The sequence below is a fragment of the Nomascus leucogenys genome, chromosome 12 (assembly GCF_006542625.1).
Source record: "Nomascus leucogenys isolate Asia chromosome 12, Asia_NLE_v1, whole genome shotgun sequence".
In the NCBI taxonomy this organism is placed as follows: Eukaryota; Metazoa; Chordata; class Mammalia; order Primates; family Hylobatidae; genus Nomascus; species Nomascus leucogenys.
In genome coordinates this window covers 6,770,028-6,790,736 of record NC_044392.1, presented here as the reverse complement: position 1 = coordinate 6,790,736, position 20,709 = coordinate 6,770,028, and the positions used below count along the sequence as shown (strand labels likewise).

The 20,709-nt window shown below is 46.9% G+C and overlaps 1 protein-coding gene across 1 annotated transcript; it reads right to left on the bottom strand.

Moving 5' to 3' along the window:
• Positions 1–2,930: 2,930 nt before the first annotated feature.
• Positions 2,931–20,130, bottom strand: CDCA8 (cell division cycle associated 8). The gene is made up of 11 exons (XM_030823464.1): positions 20,033–20,130; positions 19,827–19,935; positions 19,577–19,705; positions 16,633–16,673; positions 13,608–13,680; positions 12,073–12,158; positions 10,793–10,857; positions 9,264–9,359; positions 7,057–7,183; positions 5,573–5,659; positions 2,931–4,313 (listed from the first exon to the last, which is right to left on the bottom strand). The coding sequence occupies exons 2-11, from the start codon at positions 19,918–19,920 to the stop codon at positions 4,269–4,271; spliced, it is 843 nt and encodes a 280-aa protein (XP_030679324.1). The 5' UTR covers positions 19,921–19,935; positions 20,033–20,130; the 3' UTR covers positions 2,931–4,268.
• Between the last annotated feature and the right edge of the window lie 579 nt (positions 20,131–20,709).

Below are 20,709 nucleotides of genomic sequence, written 5' to 3'. Positions count from 1 at the left end.
TCGACCACACCTGGCTAACTTTTGTATTTTTAATAGAGACAGGGTTTTGCTGTTTTGGCCAGGCTGGTCCCGAACCCCTGACCTCAGGTGATCCATCCACCTCGGCCCTCCAAAGTGCTAGGATTACAGACTTGAGCCACTGCAACCGGCCAGCACTCCCTCTTGACCCTCACCTGGGGCCTTATGAAGAGTCAAGAGGAGAAGGTTTGCCAGGGTGACCTTGGCATTCGACTGGAAGAGTGTATCCTTGAAGATTGTCACCTGTCTCCATCCTGATGGTTCCTAGCATATTGTGATATATGTGTGCTTGTGGGTACTGAAAATTTGCAGATGGAGCTGAGTTCTTCCTGGCATCTTTGTGCCAAGGGTATGTTTGTCCTCCACCATATCCACCACCCAAGGATCAGGAAAGATGAACCATGCAGATCCTAATATCAGCTGAGGGAAGGATGATGGCAAAGTGTAGAAGGCAAGAAGTGCAGGTTACAGCTGGCAGGGAGGGGACGGCGGAGGCTTGACAGGTGGGGTGATGCAGGTAGGGATGATACAGGGCTGAGGAGATGTTTAATCCCGCAAAGGGAGATGGCACCTTAGGCAAAGCAAATTGGATTCCAGACCCCCCTTTAGCAGGGAGCCCAGTGTAGCCCCCAATTCTGATTGAATCCTCTCTGAAGAATGTCTCTCAGTCCTTCCATTTCTGAAGCCACAGGAATTGTATCTACTATGAAAGTTTTGAGTACATATGTCATGCTGAATTTTAGGTATGGGTCAACAGCTATGATACTGTGTAAAATTAGAAAACGGACCCACCAGAGTGTGTACACAGGTAGGCACTGAGACATGCTTTGTTTTTCAGAGGTTTGGGGATACATCGTGGAGCTAAGCCCTGCATTGGTATGTGAACTCACTGTCATGGGTCGGGCCGGGGATATTAATTCCTCCTGGTAAAAGGCATGTCTGATGCTTTGGAGAAATGCTTAGGTGATGTCCTATCACACACGCACGTGAGCGAACTCTTCATATGAGTAATGTAATCTAACTCGTCACAAGATAATACATTTGTAATCCTCTCGACGGGAAGCCCCAAGTAGGGCTTTTGAAAATAACAGGGGCCCTGTAGGACAAAGAATGAACCTACTGTTGACTGGACCTCTGGGGTTCCTTAAAACTGCCTCAGCGGCCCTGGGGATGGACGCCAGGCCTCCATTCTCCCTTCAACCTGGGGCAGCCCTACTGATCTATGCTTTCTCTCCACAGCAGACAGTAAACACTAAATTGCCTACAGAGATGAGGCAGGTAACATCAAGGGAAGAAGTAATCGCATCAGGATTGCTTTGAACCGGAAGAGGATTCTCTGTGGGCCAAGGAAAGCTGCTACTGAGCTCCAGCTGACTGCCCGTGCTGTCAGATCTTGTTTTCAGAGGCTAGCAATCTTTGTGTAATCGCCCCATATTTAAATGGTTAGCAACTAATTTGGAAAAAAAACCCCAAACCCAACCCGAGTATGAAAGTATGTCTGGGGGCTGGCAGTAAGATTTAGGTTGTCTTTGTTCATATGTCATGCTGAATTTTAGGTATGGGTCAACAGCTATGATACTGTGTAAAATTAGAAAACGGACCCACCAGAGTGTGTACACAGGTAGGCACTGAGACATGCTTTGTTTTTCAGAGGTTTGGGGATACATCGTGGAGCTAAGCCCTGCATTGGTATGTGAACTCTGTGACATAGTTCAGCCTGTACTTAAAAATCCTGGGATGGTGGGGACATAAGTTCTACAAAATATATCAAATCAACAAAAGATACCAAATGATAAAAAACAAAAACTTTTAAAAATCCTGGAATGGGGCCAGGCATGGTGGGTCATACCTGTAATCCCAGCACTTTGGGAGGTGGAGGTGGGTGGATCGCCTGAGGTCAGGAGACCAGCCTGGCCAACATGGCGAAACCCTGTCTCCACTAAAAGTACAAAACTTAGCCAGGCATGGTGGTGTGCACCTGTAATCCCAGCTACTTGGGAGGCTGAGGCAGGAGAATTGCTTGAACCTGAGGCAGAGGTTGCAGTGAGCCGAGATCTCACCACTGCACTCCAGCCTGGGCAGTAAGAGCGAAACTCTGTCTCAAAAAATAAATAAATCCTGGGATGGGGAACTCTTTACTTTCCAAGCCAGCCCCTTATATGAAATGAAGAACTGCCATGTCTCAGTCCCAGGTATTAATTAGGCACCTGCTGCATAACATGCATTTCCTACCAGGTGATTTAGGCAGTGGTGCAGATGGCATGAAACAGGATGAACCTGGTTCTGGGTAAAGCATGTTGGATCCTAAGTGTTTCCTCGGTGTCAGGCTCTTTAGGCCTGATGACGTATAGTCTGGGTTGCTTATTTGCACTGAGTAACCCTTCTTCCAAATGCTGTCACTACCAGAAGGCTCCTAGTCTATAAATTGTCAATACCCAATAACCTGGCTAAGTATGCCCCCAGGTTGTCTTCTTTTAGGCCGAACCCTCTTGCATCGTTAGCTCTAGGTTGATCATTTTCAGCCTAGAGAGTTCTGGGAAGGCAGCTCTGCCAGGGCCTCAGAAACTTTGGGAAGTGAGACTCATGATCACCGAATTACTCTTGCCCCGGTTTGTTCCTGTCCAACAAAAGTCCACTATACTGGGAAATTATAGAGACCCGAGGTGTTGTCCTCCCAGATACAAATTTCTAGCTCATGGAATGAAGGTGTTGGGGGCACTCTGCTGGGGGTTGAAGGTACCGATGCTCTGGATCTTGTAGTAAGCCCCTCTTTCAGATATCAGAATGAATCTGTCCGAAGCAAAAGTTTTCACATCTTCTGAGAGAAGCAGATGTGCAAAGACTCCCACACAATTGCTGTCTCTCTAGTCCACAGAGCACAGCTTGGAGAGGACAGGCAGGATGAACAGTGATTACAAAAGAAAACACAAAACCAGAATTTATTGAAAGTAGGTACCAGCTCTGATTAGAACAATCAGCTCAAAGATACCATTACTCAGAACAATATATACGAAAATCTCAGGGAAAGGAGAATAAAAGAACTTAAAAGAATACAACTTGAACAGGACTATGTTACTAAAATGGTCTTGCTGCAAAATAATGACAAATACCAGAGAGCCCTACGTGAGAAAGCCGTGTGCCCTCAAGCCTGGGGATGGGGACTCTAGTTCTCAAATTCTTAGAACACAGCGCATGATTCTCCAAGGCAGAGAGGCTGGCTGGAGAATGAGGACCTCACTGCTGACTCTGCTTAACAAAGTCCATGCCCCAGGCACAGGCACACATGGAATGAGGCCACCAAGCAAGTCACACCTGCCCCTGTCCCCATGAGCCCCATAAGAGAGTCTACAGACTTGGCAGGGACCACTGGACCATGGATAGCTTAGAGACAGTTATTCTGTGGCCAATGACATAAAACCTCCAGAATCTGGGCCCTACAATTCCCTTATCCAAATTTCCACTAACTAGGGAGGTAGAAGAGCAAGACATGGAAGTTGTCTCCAAACCAGTATTTGGTCTTCAGTAAACAGGGATAAACATAAGACACTGCTCCACAGGCAGGCTTCAGAACTGCTGGGCACAGCAGGGGAAAGATCCCAGAGTCCCATTTAGCACCTCCCACAGGAGAAGGAGGAGGAGGAGGAAGAGGAGGGCTGGAAGGGGGAGGTGTGATGAGTGCGAGAGGGGAGACGGACATGTTCCCTACTGAGGTCACTGCTGCCAACTGTCCTGCTCTGCTGATCTGTACAGTTCCCCGCACCTTCTGGACCTACCCTCTCATGGCCCAGAGCTCACTTATCTGAGCCTAAACCTCCCAGTCTCAAGCACAGAGAGCAGAAATGCCAGATGCAGAGGTTCTCTGGGTAGCGGTGGTGGAGGCAGTCTTCCTGAGAACACAGGGTTCTTCTTCGCCCCCTCAACTGCAGGCGGGGCAGGGCGAAGAGGATGTAGATTTGCAGGAGGCAGAAGGCAGCAGCTCAGAGGGCAGGGAGGATTCAGCTGGGAGACTGATGGGAAGCTTCCATGGCATGGCCCCAGCAAGCAGTGACTGGGATCAGCTGGGATGGGAGGGTGAACAGACAGCTCTACGTAACTGTGTGGGAATAGCACGTCTGAATTCCTGAATTCCCCTAGAGGAACATGGCTCCTTGCTCTGGAACTTCACACTCAAACAATAAGCCTGAAGGGAAGAAGTCTCTTCAGGGTCCCAGAAGTGCCCATTAAAAGTCCATCCTGTCAACTTTGGTGTCTCATTTGTGGGTCCGTATGCTGCTGCAGATTTGGGCGAGACGGTTCTAAAAAGAAAAGGAGAGAGGTCATTGTAGAAGATGTCACTTGGCAGGCTTGCCCCTTGGCCTCCCACAGTCAGCCTGAGCCCCTCCATTCTCTCTCTGTATCACACATGAATTCACCTTTCTGAACCTCGGTTTCTCATCTGAACAAGGGAGCAAAATAACAACTCAAGTGAGACAGTAAATGTATCATAGGAGATTATTTGAGAAGAACATTGCAATAGATCTAGCTAGAGGATGACAGTCACAAGATTTGGGTGGCTAGGTGTGCGTGGGATCTCAGCACTGGGCCTATGTTCAGAAAGACAGGTTTAGGAAACCAGCCCCGCCTTGTCCCCCTCCTTGGATGTACCCTTCAGACCCCACAGAAGGGTGAGGGTAAGGTTGCCATGTTTACACTAAGTGCTCCATCCACCACCCAAGATGATGGCTGACTGGACCAAGGAGGTTCATCCCTGGCTGAGCCATTACGTTCTTCAATTAAATTAAATTGATAATTACTTTTAGAGCTGAGGTCTTTCTCTGTCACCCAGGCTGGAGTGCAGCAGCATGATCATGGGTCACTGCAGCCTTGAACTCATGGGCTCAAACAATTTCTCTCACCTGAGCCTCCTGAGCTGCAGGGATTACAGGTGTGCGCCACTGCGCCTGGCCCGCTTGAGAATTTAAACCAAGACAAGAAATTGAACAGTTGGGCAATGGAGCAATAAAGTTGGCGTTGGAGGTGTGGTTACTCAAAGCCACATGCAAAACAATGTTAAGTAAGCATAGAACCTGGAGCCTGTGGAGAAGGTTATCTGCTGAGGGAGGAATGAAGATGTGTGAGAGAAATGAGCGCACAGGCCCCAGCTGATGGGCCCCACCGCTCCAGAGGCTTGGCCGTTCAGCTCACTCTTTGATTCTGTAAGATTCCTGATAACAAGCCCCGACCCTCATTCTTGAGCTATTCTAGGTTTCAGTTTCTGGTGGCCAATAGTGACCTAACATACCCCTAGCACTAACTGCCTGAATGAGGCAGAATTTTGATTTTGCAGTGGAACTTCTGTGGCAGGCACCCTGGGATTGAACAAAACTCAACATCAACTGAGGAACAGAACTGCTGCTATCGAAGTAGGGTAAGAGTCAAAATGTCTTGGGGGAAGGAAGACAACACAAATTTAAGTAGAAAGTATTAGCCCAGCCCCAAAAGACAATCCTAAATAAAGGTAGCCCAAGAAAGCTACTGGAGACATCCTACGTGTGGAGATGAATATGAGACTTACGGAGAGCTTCTTAATGTTTCCCAAGGCCTCTGGGTCCAGCTGGGCAATGCTGTGCCTCTGCAAGTCACTGGCCAATAATCGCAGGCTCTGTATAGAGAGGGGAGTGGGTTCAACTGGCCATGGCCCTTAGGGCAGGAACCCCTAGGATCCCCCTGATATCCTGCACTTAGTGGTGGGGAATGGCTGGGATGGAGAAGTGGCAAGACAGGCAGGAAGGATATTAGCCCTAAGGAGACAATGACTTCATCAGCACTGTCACTAGGGTGGAGGCTGGATTACCTGGGCACAAGAGGCACGCACATTATCTCAGAGATGCCCTGCAGAGGATGTCTGAAACAAACCGTCCTCCCCTCACAGGAGCTGAGGTCAGCAACTCGCTCCATGCAGCCCAGAGACACTGAGCTCAGCCTGCTTCAGAATCCCTTAAAGTTATACAAAGCTGAAGGCACAGCTCATGCTCCGGGTTCTAGACTAAGCGCTTACCTTGGTGGTGCCCTCCTCTGCACCACCCTTTAACATCTCTATTATTACGCATATCACAGATATCATGATTGCAAACCCATCTTGACCACTGAGCTGCTTCTCAAGGGCACGCCCCATGTCTACTTCTTGGGCCTGCTACAATCGGGTGGGCAAATGTTAGTTGATGAACAGGTGGAGGCCAGGCATGGTGGCTTGCACCTGTAATCCCAGCACTTTGGGAAGCTGAGGCGGGTGGATCACCTGAGGTCAAGAGTTCGAGACCAGCTTGACCAATATGGTGAAACACCATCTCTACTAAAAATACAAAAATTAGCCGGACGTGGTGGCGTGCGCCTGTAGTCCCAGTTACTCAGAAGGCTGAGGCAGGAGAATCACTTGAACCTGGGAGGCGGAGGTTGCAGTGAGCCGAGATCGTGCTACTGCACTCCAGGCTGGGTGACAGAGTGAGACTCCATCTCAAAGAAAAAAAAAAGGTAAAAAGGTGGCACGGTGGCTCATGCCTGTAATCCCAGCACTTTGGGAGGCCCAGGAGGGCAGATCACGAGGTTAAGTGACAGAGACCATCCTGGCCCATGTGGTGAAACCCCCATCTCTACCAAAAATACAAAAATTAGCTGGGCATGGTGGCGGGCACCTGTAGTCCCAGCTACTCAGGAGGCTGAGGCAGGAGAATCGCTTGAACCCAGGAGGCAGAGGTTGCAGTGAGCCGAGATTGCACCACTGCACTCTGGCCTGGTGACAGAGCGAGACTCCAGCTAAAAAAAAAAACAAAACCAAAAAACAAAAAACAGAAAAACAGAACCCAGAGCTGAGCAACGATCTTTGCAGTCTGGGCCTCTAACCTGGGAGAGAAAACTGGGTTCTGAGTCCTGCAGAAGTGTGGAGATCAGGACCCACGCACTGAAAGGACTCTGAGGGTGAAGCGTGGGTGAGGGCCCAGGGAAAAGAAATGCTTGACTAAGCAGCACACTGTGGCCTGGCTTCCCTTGGAAATACTTCACCTCTCCGCCGCCCACTGGCACAGTGAGGAAGATCTCTTTGCTGTCGGCGAGAGGGCTGCCATTCCCCGAGATGTTGTAAATCCGCTCTCCTGCTGCTGGAGTGCGCAGGCCAGGGGTCTTGAAGACCCTAGAATGGGAAAATCTCTGTGAAGATAGCTTGGTAATTGGATGACACCAGACTCTATAGGCCATTTTAACCTCACTCTGGCCTCAAGCTGCAGTTTTTAAGTCACACATTCCTAAGAAAGCATGTTCTAAATTTAGAAAAAAAAATGTTTTAAAGCAGTAATGACTAAACACAGCTGGAGAAAGAAGGTTGTAATTATTGAACATACATCTTGCAAAAAGTCAACTCTTATCCACATAAAGTTTAGGTCCAAAGCTCCATATGGGTGCCAGTCATCCATCCATCCACAAAGCCCGAAATAAGCTGGTTAATTGTTTCCAGGCGTGGCTGCTTCCATCAAGAGGAATTTTTCAGAGGCAAAGGAGGATGATTTAGAGATTACATCATTATACTAATTTCTCAAGACAGTTAAAATACTGCTACCTAGTTTTCCCTAAATGCCTTTTGTTACATATTCATGTGAAAAAACCAACAGTAAAGAAAAGTGGGAACTGGCTGAGTGCAGTGGCTCATACCTGTAATCCCAGCACTTTGGGAGGCTGAGGCGGGTAGATCACCTGAGGTCAGGAGTTTGAGACCAGCCTGGCCAACAAGGCAAAATCCTGTCTCTATTAAAAATACAAAACTTAGCCGAGCATGGTGGCATGCGCCTGTAATCTCAGCTACTCAGGAGGCTGAGGCAGGAGAATCACTTGAACCTGAGAGGTGGAGGTTGCAGTGAGCCGAGATTGCGCCATTGCACTCCAGCCTGGATGACAGACGAGACTCCATCTCCAAAAAAAAAAAAAAAAAAAAAAAAGGTGGCAATTAAAAGTAGAAAATAAATCTTCAACACTTCCCCACACCAGAGATAACCACTTCTTGCTCTCCTCCCCAGGGGTAACCACTCTGAATTCCTTATCTATCCTTCCAGAAACTTTCTATGTATATAAAACCAAATGGGATCATACAGCACAGTGTTCAGCAACCTGCTCAGAGATGCTCTGTGATCATGGCGCTCTTTCCCTATCAGCACACACAGATCCAGTCTTTTTTAATGGCTATACAGCATCTCCTATTTAGTCAACTAGGTTCTTTGGAAGGTATTAACTTATGCTGCAAGAATATTCTTGCTTATGCCAGCCTCCAAAAAAGCAGTATCAATTTTTACTTCTACCAAGAGTACAGGAGAGTGCCTACTCATCTTTAAAAAACTGATTTGAGGCTGGGTGTGATGGCTCGTGCTTGTAATCTCAGCACATTGGAAGGCCAAGGTGGGTGAACAGCTTGAGCCCAGGAGTTCGAGACCAGCCTGGGCAACCTGGTGAAACCCCATCACTACAAAAAAAAAAAAATTAGCCAGGCATGGTGGCATGCTTGGGAGGCTAAGGTGGGAGAATCACCTGAGCCCAGGAAGTCAAGGTTGCAGTGAGCCGTGATTGTGCCACTGCTCTCCAGCCTGGGCACTGGAGTAAGACCCTGCCTCAAAATAAATATTTTAAAAATAAAATAAAAACCTTCTGATTTGAATCAGAAAAGGCCAAAAACGTCACCTAGAGGCCTCCTAGTCATCACAGGCAGAATATTCACCTCCCTCCCATTAAAGAATCATTTTGCCACTGAAGATGGGTGAAACTACACTTAAGGGAGAGGCATACACCAGGAAACCCAGCTGGCCACTGTCCTCTGACAAGGCATTCCAGGCCAAGGACGTGGGACTATTTTCTTTTCTTAAGACAGAGTCTCACTCTGTTGCCCAGGCTGGAGTGCAGTGGTGCAATCTCAGCTCACTGCAACCTCCACCTGCTGGGTTCAAGCAATTCTCCCGTCTCACCCTCGCAAGTAGCTGGGATTACAGGTGTGCACCACCACACCCAACTAATTTTCGTATTTTTAGTAGATGTGGGGTTTCTTCATCTTGGCCAGGCTGGTCTTGAACTCCTGACCTCAAGTGATCCGCCTGCCTCGGCCTCTTAAAGTGCTGGCATTACAGGCGTGAGCTACTGTGCCTGGCCTAGGAGTATTTTCTTAGACACTCCTTCTCTGGGTAGTGCTCAGTGTTGGAGTCCCATCAAATCCAAGTGTTTCCCTCAATACTCACCTTGAGTCAAACCTGGGTGTCAGGCCTGGAGTTGGTTTGACCATGGACACCTCCAATCGGCCCATGGCTGGGGTAACGGTGTTAGCACGGCTTGACCTACAGGTAAGAAACGGCCATCAGGTATGCCAACTCTCAGGTTCCACGAAGGCAGCAGCAGAGGAGTGACACGTGGAGAGCTGACTGTGAGATACTGCTCAGGGTGCCTCGCACACATCGACTCATGTGACCCTTCTAACACAGGAGGCCAGCACTGCTGCCATCCTCATACACAGATGCAGAAACTCAGGTGCATCGAGTTTTAAAAACTTGCCCAAGATCACATATCCAATTAGGATGGAGCCAAAACTTTGAACCGAAGCAGTCTGCCTCCAGAATCTGACTTTTTTTTTTTTTTTTGAGACAGAGTCTTGCTCTGTTGCCCAGGCTGGAGTGCAATGGCGCAATCTTGACTCATTGCAACCTCCACCTCCCGGGTTGAAGCGATTCTCCTGCCTCAGCCTCCCAAGTAGCTGGAACTGCAGGCATGCACCACCACACTCGGCTAATTTTTGTATTTTTAGTAGAGACAGGGTTTCACCATGTTGGCCAGGCGGGTCTCAAACTCCTGACCTCAAGTGATCCACCCGCCTTGGCCTCCCAAAGTGCTGGGATTACAGGCGTGAACCACCACACCCAGCCTCAGAATCTGACTTTTTAATCAAGGAGACAGCTTCTTCATGTGAAGGCTCCCCCAGCTGGAATTCTGTCCTCGTGCCAGGCAGCTGCTGCACTGCTCAAGAGAAATGAGTTCGCTCCTCCACAGACATGCATCCTGGTGACTACTCTCCTAAGCTGCTTTACCTTCCCCCACATGGCTTATGGTAGAGTCCAGCATAATCAACTCAAGCCCATAGAGGTTCTTCACTTTGCAGGACTAGACAAAACATTTCAAGAAACCAGTTATAGGTAAGTGACAGCCACTCTATGACGAGCTGTGGGGTAGCTCTACATATGGACTGTCAGGAACTGAAACATAACAGGCAGTTCTTGCTATACTTAAAAAAAAAAAGTGGGGGCTGAGGTGGGCGGATCACCTGAAGTTGGGAGTTCGAGATCAGCCTGACCAACATGGAGAAACCCCGTCTCTACTAAAAATACAAAATTAGCCAGGCGTGGTGGCACATGCCTATAATCCCAGCTACTCGGGAGGCTGAGGCAGGAGAATCATTTGAACCCGCGAGGCAGAGGTTGCAGTGAGCCAAGATTGCTACATTGCACTCCAGCCTGGCCAACGAGAGTGACACTCCATCTCAAAAAAAAAAAAAAAAAAAAGTGGGGAAGGATAGAGAATGTACATTAAAGTACTGGAGATGGTTTTGGTTTAGGTCATTTCTAGAGACCCCTCCAGCTTGGACACTCAAGGATTCAGTGATTTTAAGCTGCTTTCAAACACTAGCCACCAGAGCCTTTTCACTGCCCTTCACTTTCTGCCGTGATATATATGGCTGTCCAATAAAACCCAAACACCACAACTTTAGAAAATCTACTACCTTTTCCTTTTGCCTCTTCCTTGTATGGACTGAGTTCTCTTCTTGGATGGAGGACACCTTTTGACCTGCAGTCACAATCAAATGAGACTAAGGTTACAAAAAACCCAGCAAAGAGGAAAGGTAAGGAGGGTATTTTTTTTTTTTAAAGCGTTAAGAACAAGCTTTGGAGAGTTAATACTAAATATAATAAGGTGTATCTCAGAATTCAATGACTTAAAAAGTTCAGAACATAACTAATTTAATAAAGACTTCCACTGGCTGGGTTTTCAAAATACAGGATTTGGCCAAGATTAAAGGTAAATCTCTTTTGAAGTGATTGCAGCCTGGCTTGTACCCCACTACTTTACATAAAGGGCTGCTGTGAAGGTCACTCAGGGCGTCCCAGGTGCCCAATCAAAGGCAAACCCTGCAGTGCTCCCTTCCTGGGGCCTGGGAGGTCCCCGGCAAGAATCACTCCTTACCTTCCATATATTCTCTCCTCCCTTGTCCTCCGTGATGGATCTGTCTTTCCTGCTTCTCTAGCTTCCTTGGCAGTCTGCCTTAGGAGCTCCTCTCTCTACCCTCCCTCTAGTGTCCACCCTGACTCCCTCACTTCCTGCTTTCCCTGCACAACCATCTCCATTCCCGCACTGGGGCAAACACCTAGAGATCTCTCAATCTCCCTCTTCTCCCTGAGCTCCAGGCTGAAATTTCTGTCTAGCCTAGATGTCCTGGAAAAGTAATGAATGGTCAACATGTCATGCAATTGGCATGTGCTCCCCCTACCCCCAGTCCAGCACCACTCTGCCGCCTGGATCCCACACCTCACTGGATAGCAGTTGCCTTAGCTAGAAACCATGCAGTCGTCTCTGATTCCTCCTTTTCTCCACCAACCATGCCACTTCTTTCTAAAACCTATCTCAAACCCATCCCTTCATTCTATAGTATCAGCATGTCAGTTCAAGAATTCATAGGCTTCCAACTGGTTTCCTCATCTTCAGTTTCCCCCCTCCCCCATTTATCCTGAATACTGTTCCTCTTCCCTTTCTTCTCCAGCTAGTAGACTCTCACTCACCTTGAAAGGCCTGCCTGTGTCCTAGTGGGGTAGGGAAGACTTGCTAGCTTCCCCTTCTGTGTTCTACACACTTTGCACATCAGTCAGTTATCACTTTTGTCATTGCCATGTAAAGTAGGATCATCTCTACTAAACTGTGAACTCTGGTATACAACAGTGTATTTTATGCATTTGTATTTGCTTGTCTTGTGATAACCCCCAGCTTCCGACCTCAGTGTCCACTTACTCTTGCAGTTTGAAGATTCTTATGTTCATTTTCTTCTTCTTCTTCCTCTTCCACTATCATTTCATCTACTTGTATTACCTTTCGTGCTGCAAGAAACAGTTTCAACAGGGTGGTATTTCTGATGAGAATAAAGTTTTGTGCATTCACATTTCTTATAGGAATAAAACGTATGCAATCTTAAGCTGCAATGAAGAAATGGACTAAAAATAAAGAAGAAATTTAAGAAAGAGAGTTTAGACAAAGGAAACTAATCAGAGTGTTAACAGACTCCATATGATGCTTTGTAGAGACAGCCCAGCATTCTGACTAATTGAGCTTGCCCTGCCTAATGTAGAGGGTGCCCTGGTGCGTAGCCCTGAAATCCTGGCCATGGGTCAGGATGTTCTTATAAGAATTGGATGCATCAAAGTATCATAGCTTAATGACAGTGACATTAAGTCCATGTCACAATTCATCCTGATTCGATTCCTCGCCCACTAGTCACAACCTGGTTTCCCATACAACTTTTCCTGTAAAACAGTGTTTCTCAGAGTGCGGGACATGTATGTAAGATGATTTTATGTGGATAGATCATGGAATTGAGTAACTTTTTTTTTTTTTTTTTTTTTTGAGACGGAGTCTCACTTTGTCGCCCAGGCTAGAGTGCAGTGGTGTGATCTCAGCTCATTGGCAGCTCCACCTCCCGGGTTCACGCCATTCTCCTGCCTCAGCCTCCCAAGTAGGTGGGACTACAGGTGCCCGCCACCACACCCGGCTAATTTTTTGTATTTTTAGTAGAGATGGGGTTTCACCGTGTTAGCCAGGATGGTCTCAAACTCCTGACCTCGTGATCCGCCCGCCTCGGCCTCCCAAAGTGCTGGGAGCTGGGTGGCTCCCAAAGTGAGCCACCGTGCCCAGCTGTGTAACTTTTTTTTTTTCCTTTCCTTTCCTTTTTTTTTTTTTTTTCTTCCAGAGACAAGGTCTTACTACATTGCCCAGGCTGGTCTTGAACTCCTGGGCTCAAGTAATCCTCATGGCTTGGCCTTCCAACATGCTGGGATTACAGGTGTGAGCCACTGCACCTGGCCTGAATTGAGTAACTTTGGATTATATGCAAAGAAAGTCATTCCTTTTTCAATTCTCTTTCAACTTTGCTGATTACATCAGGGAGCGTCTCAGTTGGTGTTACCAGTCTTTTAACGCTTCTGTAAATCTTGCCATCTATTTAACCCAGGAGAAAGTAAGCAGGCAACAATGTTTGGTTTCTAGCACAGCTTTTTCTCCCTCTTTTTTCACCTTCACTTTAGCTCACACGGGTCTTGAGTTTGGTTAGTAGCAGTCCTGCATACAATTAACTAAATTTCTGGTTTGAACTGCTGTTCAGGGGGATAAAAAATTAACTAAATGCACCATACAAAAGCAAGTTTTTGGATTTACAAAATTAAGAACCAGACATTAAAGGGAAGAGGCTCTACCAACAAGGCCCTGCCTGAGCAGCCAACCACGCAACCTGAGCCTCAGTTCTTTCTGTACAAGCAGTTTTGAAAGGTACTCACTTTTGGCAGATTTCAGGGGTGTCTGAATAGCTTCTGCTGTTAGTTTGTTTATTTCAGTGATATCCAGGTCAGCCTATGACAAACATAGCCAAAAAGCACCAGGCTTATTCCACCAAAATACAAGGAACAGTATTTCAAGATAAAAAATTTTTTAAAACTATTATTTGATACATAAGACTGTTAAATGTTAGTGACACAATATACAATATAGCAAACTCCCATAAACCCACCACACAACCCAAGACCTAAAACATTGCCAATAACTTGCTTCTGGCTCTGTATTCATTCCTTGTTCCATTTTCTTCTCTCTTCTCCCAAAGGTGATGAGTCTCCTAATCCTTCATTCCCCAGAGGTAACCACATCATTCCACTTGTTTAATCGAAAGGTATATGTGTATGTGCTCACGGATACATGCATATGTGTGTATACGTGTGTGCACACACAGATGTGCTTTTTCACAAGTGTGTACTTAAGCACTTTGTTTGGTTTTGGCTGTTTTCACCACTCTTTGTGGTTGTAGTTAATTTGTTTTCATTGCTGTATCATATCCTACTGTGTGAATATACCACAATGGATCTGTCCATCTTCCATCAATAGTTTCCTGCTATTATAAACACTGCTACCTTGAACTGTCTTACATATGTCTGAGGTACATGTCCAAGTTTCCCCTTGGCTCTATCCTTTGGATAGGACATGACACGGATTATACATTACATAAATATTCAGCCTTCACATTATGCCAGATTGTTTCCCAAAGTGGTTACCCTTGACTACAGCCCATTTGTAAACAATACAAGTTCCTAATGATCCACATCCTCTACAACACTTGGTGGTGGGTCAGGCTTACCATTTTTTCGATAAATCTACAGGGTCTCAATAAGGTTTTCTATGATGATCCTGGGTCCTTCAAAAAGGCTTCCAGTCACCATTCAAATTCAGTTTTTTTTTCATATGGTAATAAGTATGGGCACTACAAAGAGCAGTCATGATTCACAGTCCTTTCCTTATAGAACTCGTGTAAATATCAGAATAATTATTACAGGTTTGGAATGGCACAGGTTTCACTTCTGGTAGGGACTGCTTGACGTACTCAGAGAAGGATTCTGAGGCTGTCTTAGGCTTAGCAAGAAATAGCACTGTAATAAGTTACTGATGTTTGCCAGGCTTGATGCAACAGAAAGTAGGGGCATTCCTGCCAACCTTCTGCCATCTCTAGAAACAACTGGCATTTTATGGAGTCATCAGTGGTGGCAGGCCACTGGTCATCTACTGTGCAGGACAGTTAACAGGGCAGGCCTGAGACTGATACACATAGAAAGGCCTGTTTGCAAGCCTGGCCTTGGTTGGCATCTGGGAACTTGGTTTCAGAAAGGTTCCCACCTTTCCTTAACAAGAATGCCTCACTGTGCCTAAACTTTATGCAAACGGTATGGCTCATGCTGAACACCTACTTCCCTCCTGAAAGTCTAGGATTTTGACATGTGCTAGGCAGAGGATGCCTATGTGAGCAGCCCCCAGTTAAAATTCTGGGCATTGACTCTCTAATCAGCTTTTCTGGTAGACAGCATTTCATGTGTTGAATTAATCATGTTCTGTGTGACTCCACAGGGAGTGGACTCCTAGAAGCCTGGTTTCCTCTGGACTTTGTCCTATGCACTTCTCCCCTTTGTTGATTAATGCTTTGTTTACTTTTACTGTAATAAATCATTGCCATGGGTGTGACTGTATGCTGAGCCCCATGAATCCTCCTAGTGAATCACCAAACCTGGAGGTGGTCTTGGGAGCCCCAACACACTTCCCAACTAAGAGCTTTTATAGATTTTCTCATTCCTTTCTTGAGTTTTAAATCATATTAGTCAAGGCTAGAATTCTCTCAACTTGGTGTGGTAACAATGGCTCTCTCATATTACATTAGAAGTTCTCATTTGCAGTTCTGTATGCCTAATTTAAAAAGAGAGAACTGCATTAGCCAGTAAGCATAATTCATTTCAGAGGTAACTCTTTTAAAACATTAGAGCTCAGTGTGTGTATGGGGGTGAATAATCCCCACCTCTCTCCCAAATGCTCCAATTTTTTCCAAATTGATAATTGGCTCCTCATTACCTTTACCTTCTGAATGAAGCTGGTGGAGATCTGCTACGTGCCCTTGGTGGTCAGACTCCTTCAAACCCTGAGATTCCAAATGATTCTGATCAACTCAACAAAAGATGTAATTTTGGGGTTTACTTTGTAAATCTGATCAAGGCTACAATAAACTAACAGAAAGATACACAAATGCGTGCACACACACACATTGTTTGTATATGATTTTAGAGTGCCTAGGGACTCTATGAAGCCCATGTATGGACTAGTTCCTAATGCTGTCTCATAAAACTTTCTGCAAGAGTAGCAATGTTCTATTTCTGTGCTCTCTGATGGAGTAGCTACTAGTCACATGTAGCTATTGAACATGTAAAATGTGGCTAGTATGTCTGAGGAAATGAATTCCTTAATTTTATTAATTGTAATTAACTGAAATAGCTACATATGCCCGGTGGCTACTATACTGGACAGTGCAGCTTTCAATGCTCTATTTTGCATCCCCATCTTACTGCCTTCAATCCTGGCACTGATGCTGGGAGGAAGGAGATGCGAGGGGCTGGGGAGCACTGAGCATCCCAAGCAAGAGCACTGCTTCTACAGTACGACATGATGAAACAGCCTCGTCATCTAGCAGGCCAGTGCGTAGTGTAATGACTCAGGTGCTTAAAGGAACTTGGGCTTGAGGCTTTCTACTTCCGCTGTGGAGTTCAGGACAAAGGACTGCAAGAAATTGGTCAAAAATAGAACTGCCACCTTCTGTAGGGCTCAGAACTATCTGGGTCTCATGTACACAGTGTCTGGTCCAACTCTAATTTTTCAGTTGACACAAACAGATAATGTCCCTTTATGAAACCTCTTCCACAGTAAGCATCTATTAGTTGGATCTGGGGACTGGACTAGACTTAAGTAACCACTGGCTGGAAAATAGGATAGGTCACTTACTGTTGCCGCCTCTTCCAGGGCCTGTTTGTTTCCTCCAAGGGCTTTAAAAAGAACGTTGTAGTTACTATTAGATTTTAACAATAAATCATCTTGCCTAATAGTACCATTTATCCTTCTAAAACGGGTCCAGCCCTTGGTCTAACATTCAAGGACCTTCACCATCTAATCTATTCTTTCTCCAAGTTATATCCCAAATGTGCCACTGACTCTCATGACTTGTTGCCAAGGTACTTTGTATTTCCTCTGCCTGAAATTTCCCTCCGTACTTAACAAATTTCTAACTCATCCTTCAAAACTCAGCTCAAACATCACCCCAAAAATTCTGCTTATTTTTCTTTTTAAAAAATATATTTTAAATTTTATTTATTTTTGAGATAGAGTCTTGCTCTGTCACCCAAGCTGGAGTGGAGTGGTGCCACCTTGGCTGTCTCCTGGGCTCAACTGATCCTCCCACCTTGGCCTCCCAAGTAGCTGGGACTACAGGTATGCACCACCACAATTGGCTAATTTTTGTGTTTTTTTTGTAGATATAAGTAAGGTTTCGCCAAGTTGTCCAGGTTGTCTTTTTTTTTTTAAATAGAGATGTGGTCTCCTGCTATGTTGCCCAGGCTGGTCTTGAACTCCTGGGCTTAAGTGATACTCCTGCCTTGGCCTCCCAAAGTGCTAGGATTATAGGCATGAATCCCCACCCCACGCCCTGCCCTCTGCTTATTTTTCTTTTTTTAAAAAATTTATTTTAATTTTAATTTTTTTTTAAAGTTTAAAGATATGGTCTTGTTATGTTGCCCAGGCTGGTCTCAAATTCCTGGGCTCAAGCAATCCACCTGCCTTGGCCTCCCAAAGTGCTGGGATTCCAGGTGAGCCACTGTGCCCAGCCTGCTTATTTTTCTATCTCAGCAGGTTGCTGCAAAGTGTGGAGTTAGTTGTTCACCCTCATTATACCCAATAACTACTCAAAGCTGTTTAAATGTCCATCCCTGCCTTGGACTGAATTCCAGAGATGACATCCTTTGCTTCTGGCAAAAATCTAGTAGTCAATAGATGTACAGTAAACATGTGTTGAATGAAAGGGTCTTTGTGAGATTTACATGTAGAATAAAAAGTTAGGTTAGAACCTCCTGCTAGAAACCCTCATAGTATCTTGTAAAACCATTAAGATCTCAGGCTATGAAACCAGAATACCTGGGTTCAAACAGACTATCCCAGTAACTAGTTTATGAGGCCTTGAGCAAAGTGTCCAATTTCTCTGTGTCTTAATCTTGTCATTTTGAAAAATAGGGATATTATTAGTTATGAAGAAAAATTAGTTAATGTACGTAAAACACTTGGTACAATGCCCATCCAGCATAGAAAGCACAATATGCTCACTGACCACTACTCTATTCTATCTCCTTTGTAGTACCTATACTTTTAATTACATAATTGTATGTACATTTTTCTAATAGCTCTTTTCTACTAACCTGTGTGTTCCTGAAGGCAGAGACAATGTCTGTTTTACTCCCCGGTGCATCTTTAGCACCTAGCACTGTGACTGACACATGCTCAGTATTTGTAGAAATAAGCAAATGAATGGCTTAATATTAATAAATAAAAAGGCAAGTCAAAAGGACCATTCAATGTCTAACATGTGAGCAGAACATGCATTTCTATCCAGGAAGGAGACTACATGCTGGTTAATTAATAAGAAGGAAAACAGAAAAAGGCAACCCAGCAGAAAAGTACAGCCTCCTGCATTTCTCTGGACATTTAATAAGGGAGTGCGGAAACAGGCTGGGATTTTTCTCCGGCCAGGAAAACTAATGTACTTTTTTTTTTTTTTTTTTTGAGACAGAGTTTCGCTCTTGTTGCCCAGGCTGGAGTGCAATGGCGTGCTCTCGGCTCACCGCAACCTCTGCCTCCCAGGTTCAAGCGATTGTCCTGCCTCAGCCTCCCGAGTAGCTGGGATTAGAGGTATGTGCCACCACGCCCGGCTAACTTTTTTGTATTTTTAGTAGAGACAGGGTTTCTCCATGTTGGTTAGGCTGGTCTCAAACTCCTGACCTCAGGTGATCTGCCCGCCTCAGCCTCCCAAAGTACTGGGATTACAGGCGTGAGCCACCACGCCCAGCCTGATGTGCCCATTTTTAAGTTAGCAATTTCCGTAAGCTGCAGAAGGAGCTGCTTCGGGTTATTCTTCCATCTGAGATCTGGTTAACTAACCATGTCATTTATTCATTCATTTTTAAATGGGTTGGGTAAAATATACATATATTTTTAAAAATACTATTTTTTGGCCGGGCACAGTGGCTGACTCCTGTAATCCCAGCACTTTGGGAGGCCTAGGTAGGTGGATCACTTGAGGTCAGGAGTTCGAGACCAGCCTGGCCAACATGGTGAAACCCCGTCTCTACTGAAAATACAAAAATCAGCGGGGCATGGTGGCAGGCGACCGTAATCCCAGCTACTCCAGAGGCTGAGGAAGGAGAATCACTTGAACCCAGAAGGTGGAGGTTGCAGTGAGCAGAGATCGCACCACTGCACTGCACTGCACCCCAGCCTGGGTGACAGAGTGAAACTCTGTTTCAAAAAAATAAAAAAAATTTCCTGATGTGTGAAAATTATGTGAAATTCACATTTCAGTGTATCCATAACTAAAATTTTATTGGAATACAGCCCATCCATGCCCATTCACTACAGCTGTTTTGGACCTGTAACAGCAGAGCTGAGTTGCCCGACAGAGACCGCCCCGCCCACCGCCCCCACGGCCTGCCCCCCCCGCCCCCATTTTTCATAGAGAAAAATGAAGTAGAGAAGTGAGACAGAGAGTGAAAGGGTCTGCAATTTTCCATAAGTGGTCATGTCAGGTCTCATTAAAAGGTGGCATCTGAGCGAGCCCTTTCTGAAGGGTGTCACCTAACCCCAAGGGGCTCCCGGCCTCCGCCCAGGGAAGCTCTCCAGCTCTTACCGAAGTAGTCAAGCCAGTTCATCTCGCGCAGAGCCTTGGGGAGCCGCAGGATCTCGATGTTGTAGAGGTTATCCACCTCCTTGAGGAGGTTCTGCCTATCTGACTCAATTTGCTTGATTCGTATTTCCACTGCGGGAGGGCAGAGCCGACAGGACACGGGTCACGGGGCGGGTGAATCTGTGCAGCTCGTGTCCCCACCCGCCAGCATCCCGCGACTGCCCCAGGAGGCCGCGACGGCCTGGCCCCTTACCTTCACGGTCGAAGTCTTTCAGAAAGGAGGCGAGCTTCCGCCTCCGTAAGGAGTTGGTCTTGGCCACCCGACTACTGCCCTTCCTAGGAGCCATGGCGCTCGGCGGAGGCTGCGGGGAGCGGCGAAGATGGGGCAGGGAGGCAAGGAACCGGGTAGGGACGAGGAGGGCGGACGGGGACCACCCGAAGAAGTCGCCAGGCACGTACCTGCGGTCCCGAGACAAGGGCTGAGCAAAACCTCGCTGTGCCAGTGAGAGAGAGCGGCTCTACAGTCAACCGCCACCCAGTTCAAACTCCACAGCCACAGGCTGACGAATGAGAAGCCGCCGTCCCACAACATCCAATCACAAGCAAGTTCCTGCCGGCCCAGGGTCTTCCGCCCAATGCGCCCCCTATAGCCTGAGTGCGTCAGCGAGGCCGCCGCCGTCGCGGGTGCTCCTGGGAGTTGTGGTCCAGGCTTGTTTCCCCGCCCTCCCCACCAACCCACCCGGCTCCGCCCTGGCCGGCTGCAAACGATACAAACTAGTACTCCCGGCAGGCCTTGCGGCGGCTCTGCACTACCCCAGGCTCTGGAGGGCTGAGGGCCTACTAGGTCAGGTCGGCTGTAGGATTCAGCTCCAGGGCCGGCGGCTGCTTCTTTCTGGCCTGGCTGCCACTGAGTAGCCGAGGGGCCGCCGTGACCCTCTGACTGACTGACTGGCTGGCTGCCTACGTCGGCGCTCCTCAGGGCCCCAAGCTCCCCAGGCCGAACTTCGGGCAAGTGGCGGGTCGGCAGAGACAGAGCAGCCCCGGCAGAGTTTGACGGAGCAAGGGGGACGGAATGATACAGGAGCGAGGCAGGGGTGCAGGCTTTGGGGTGGCTGCGCCAGCCCGCGGCCAGTCTG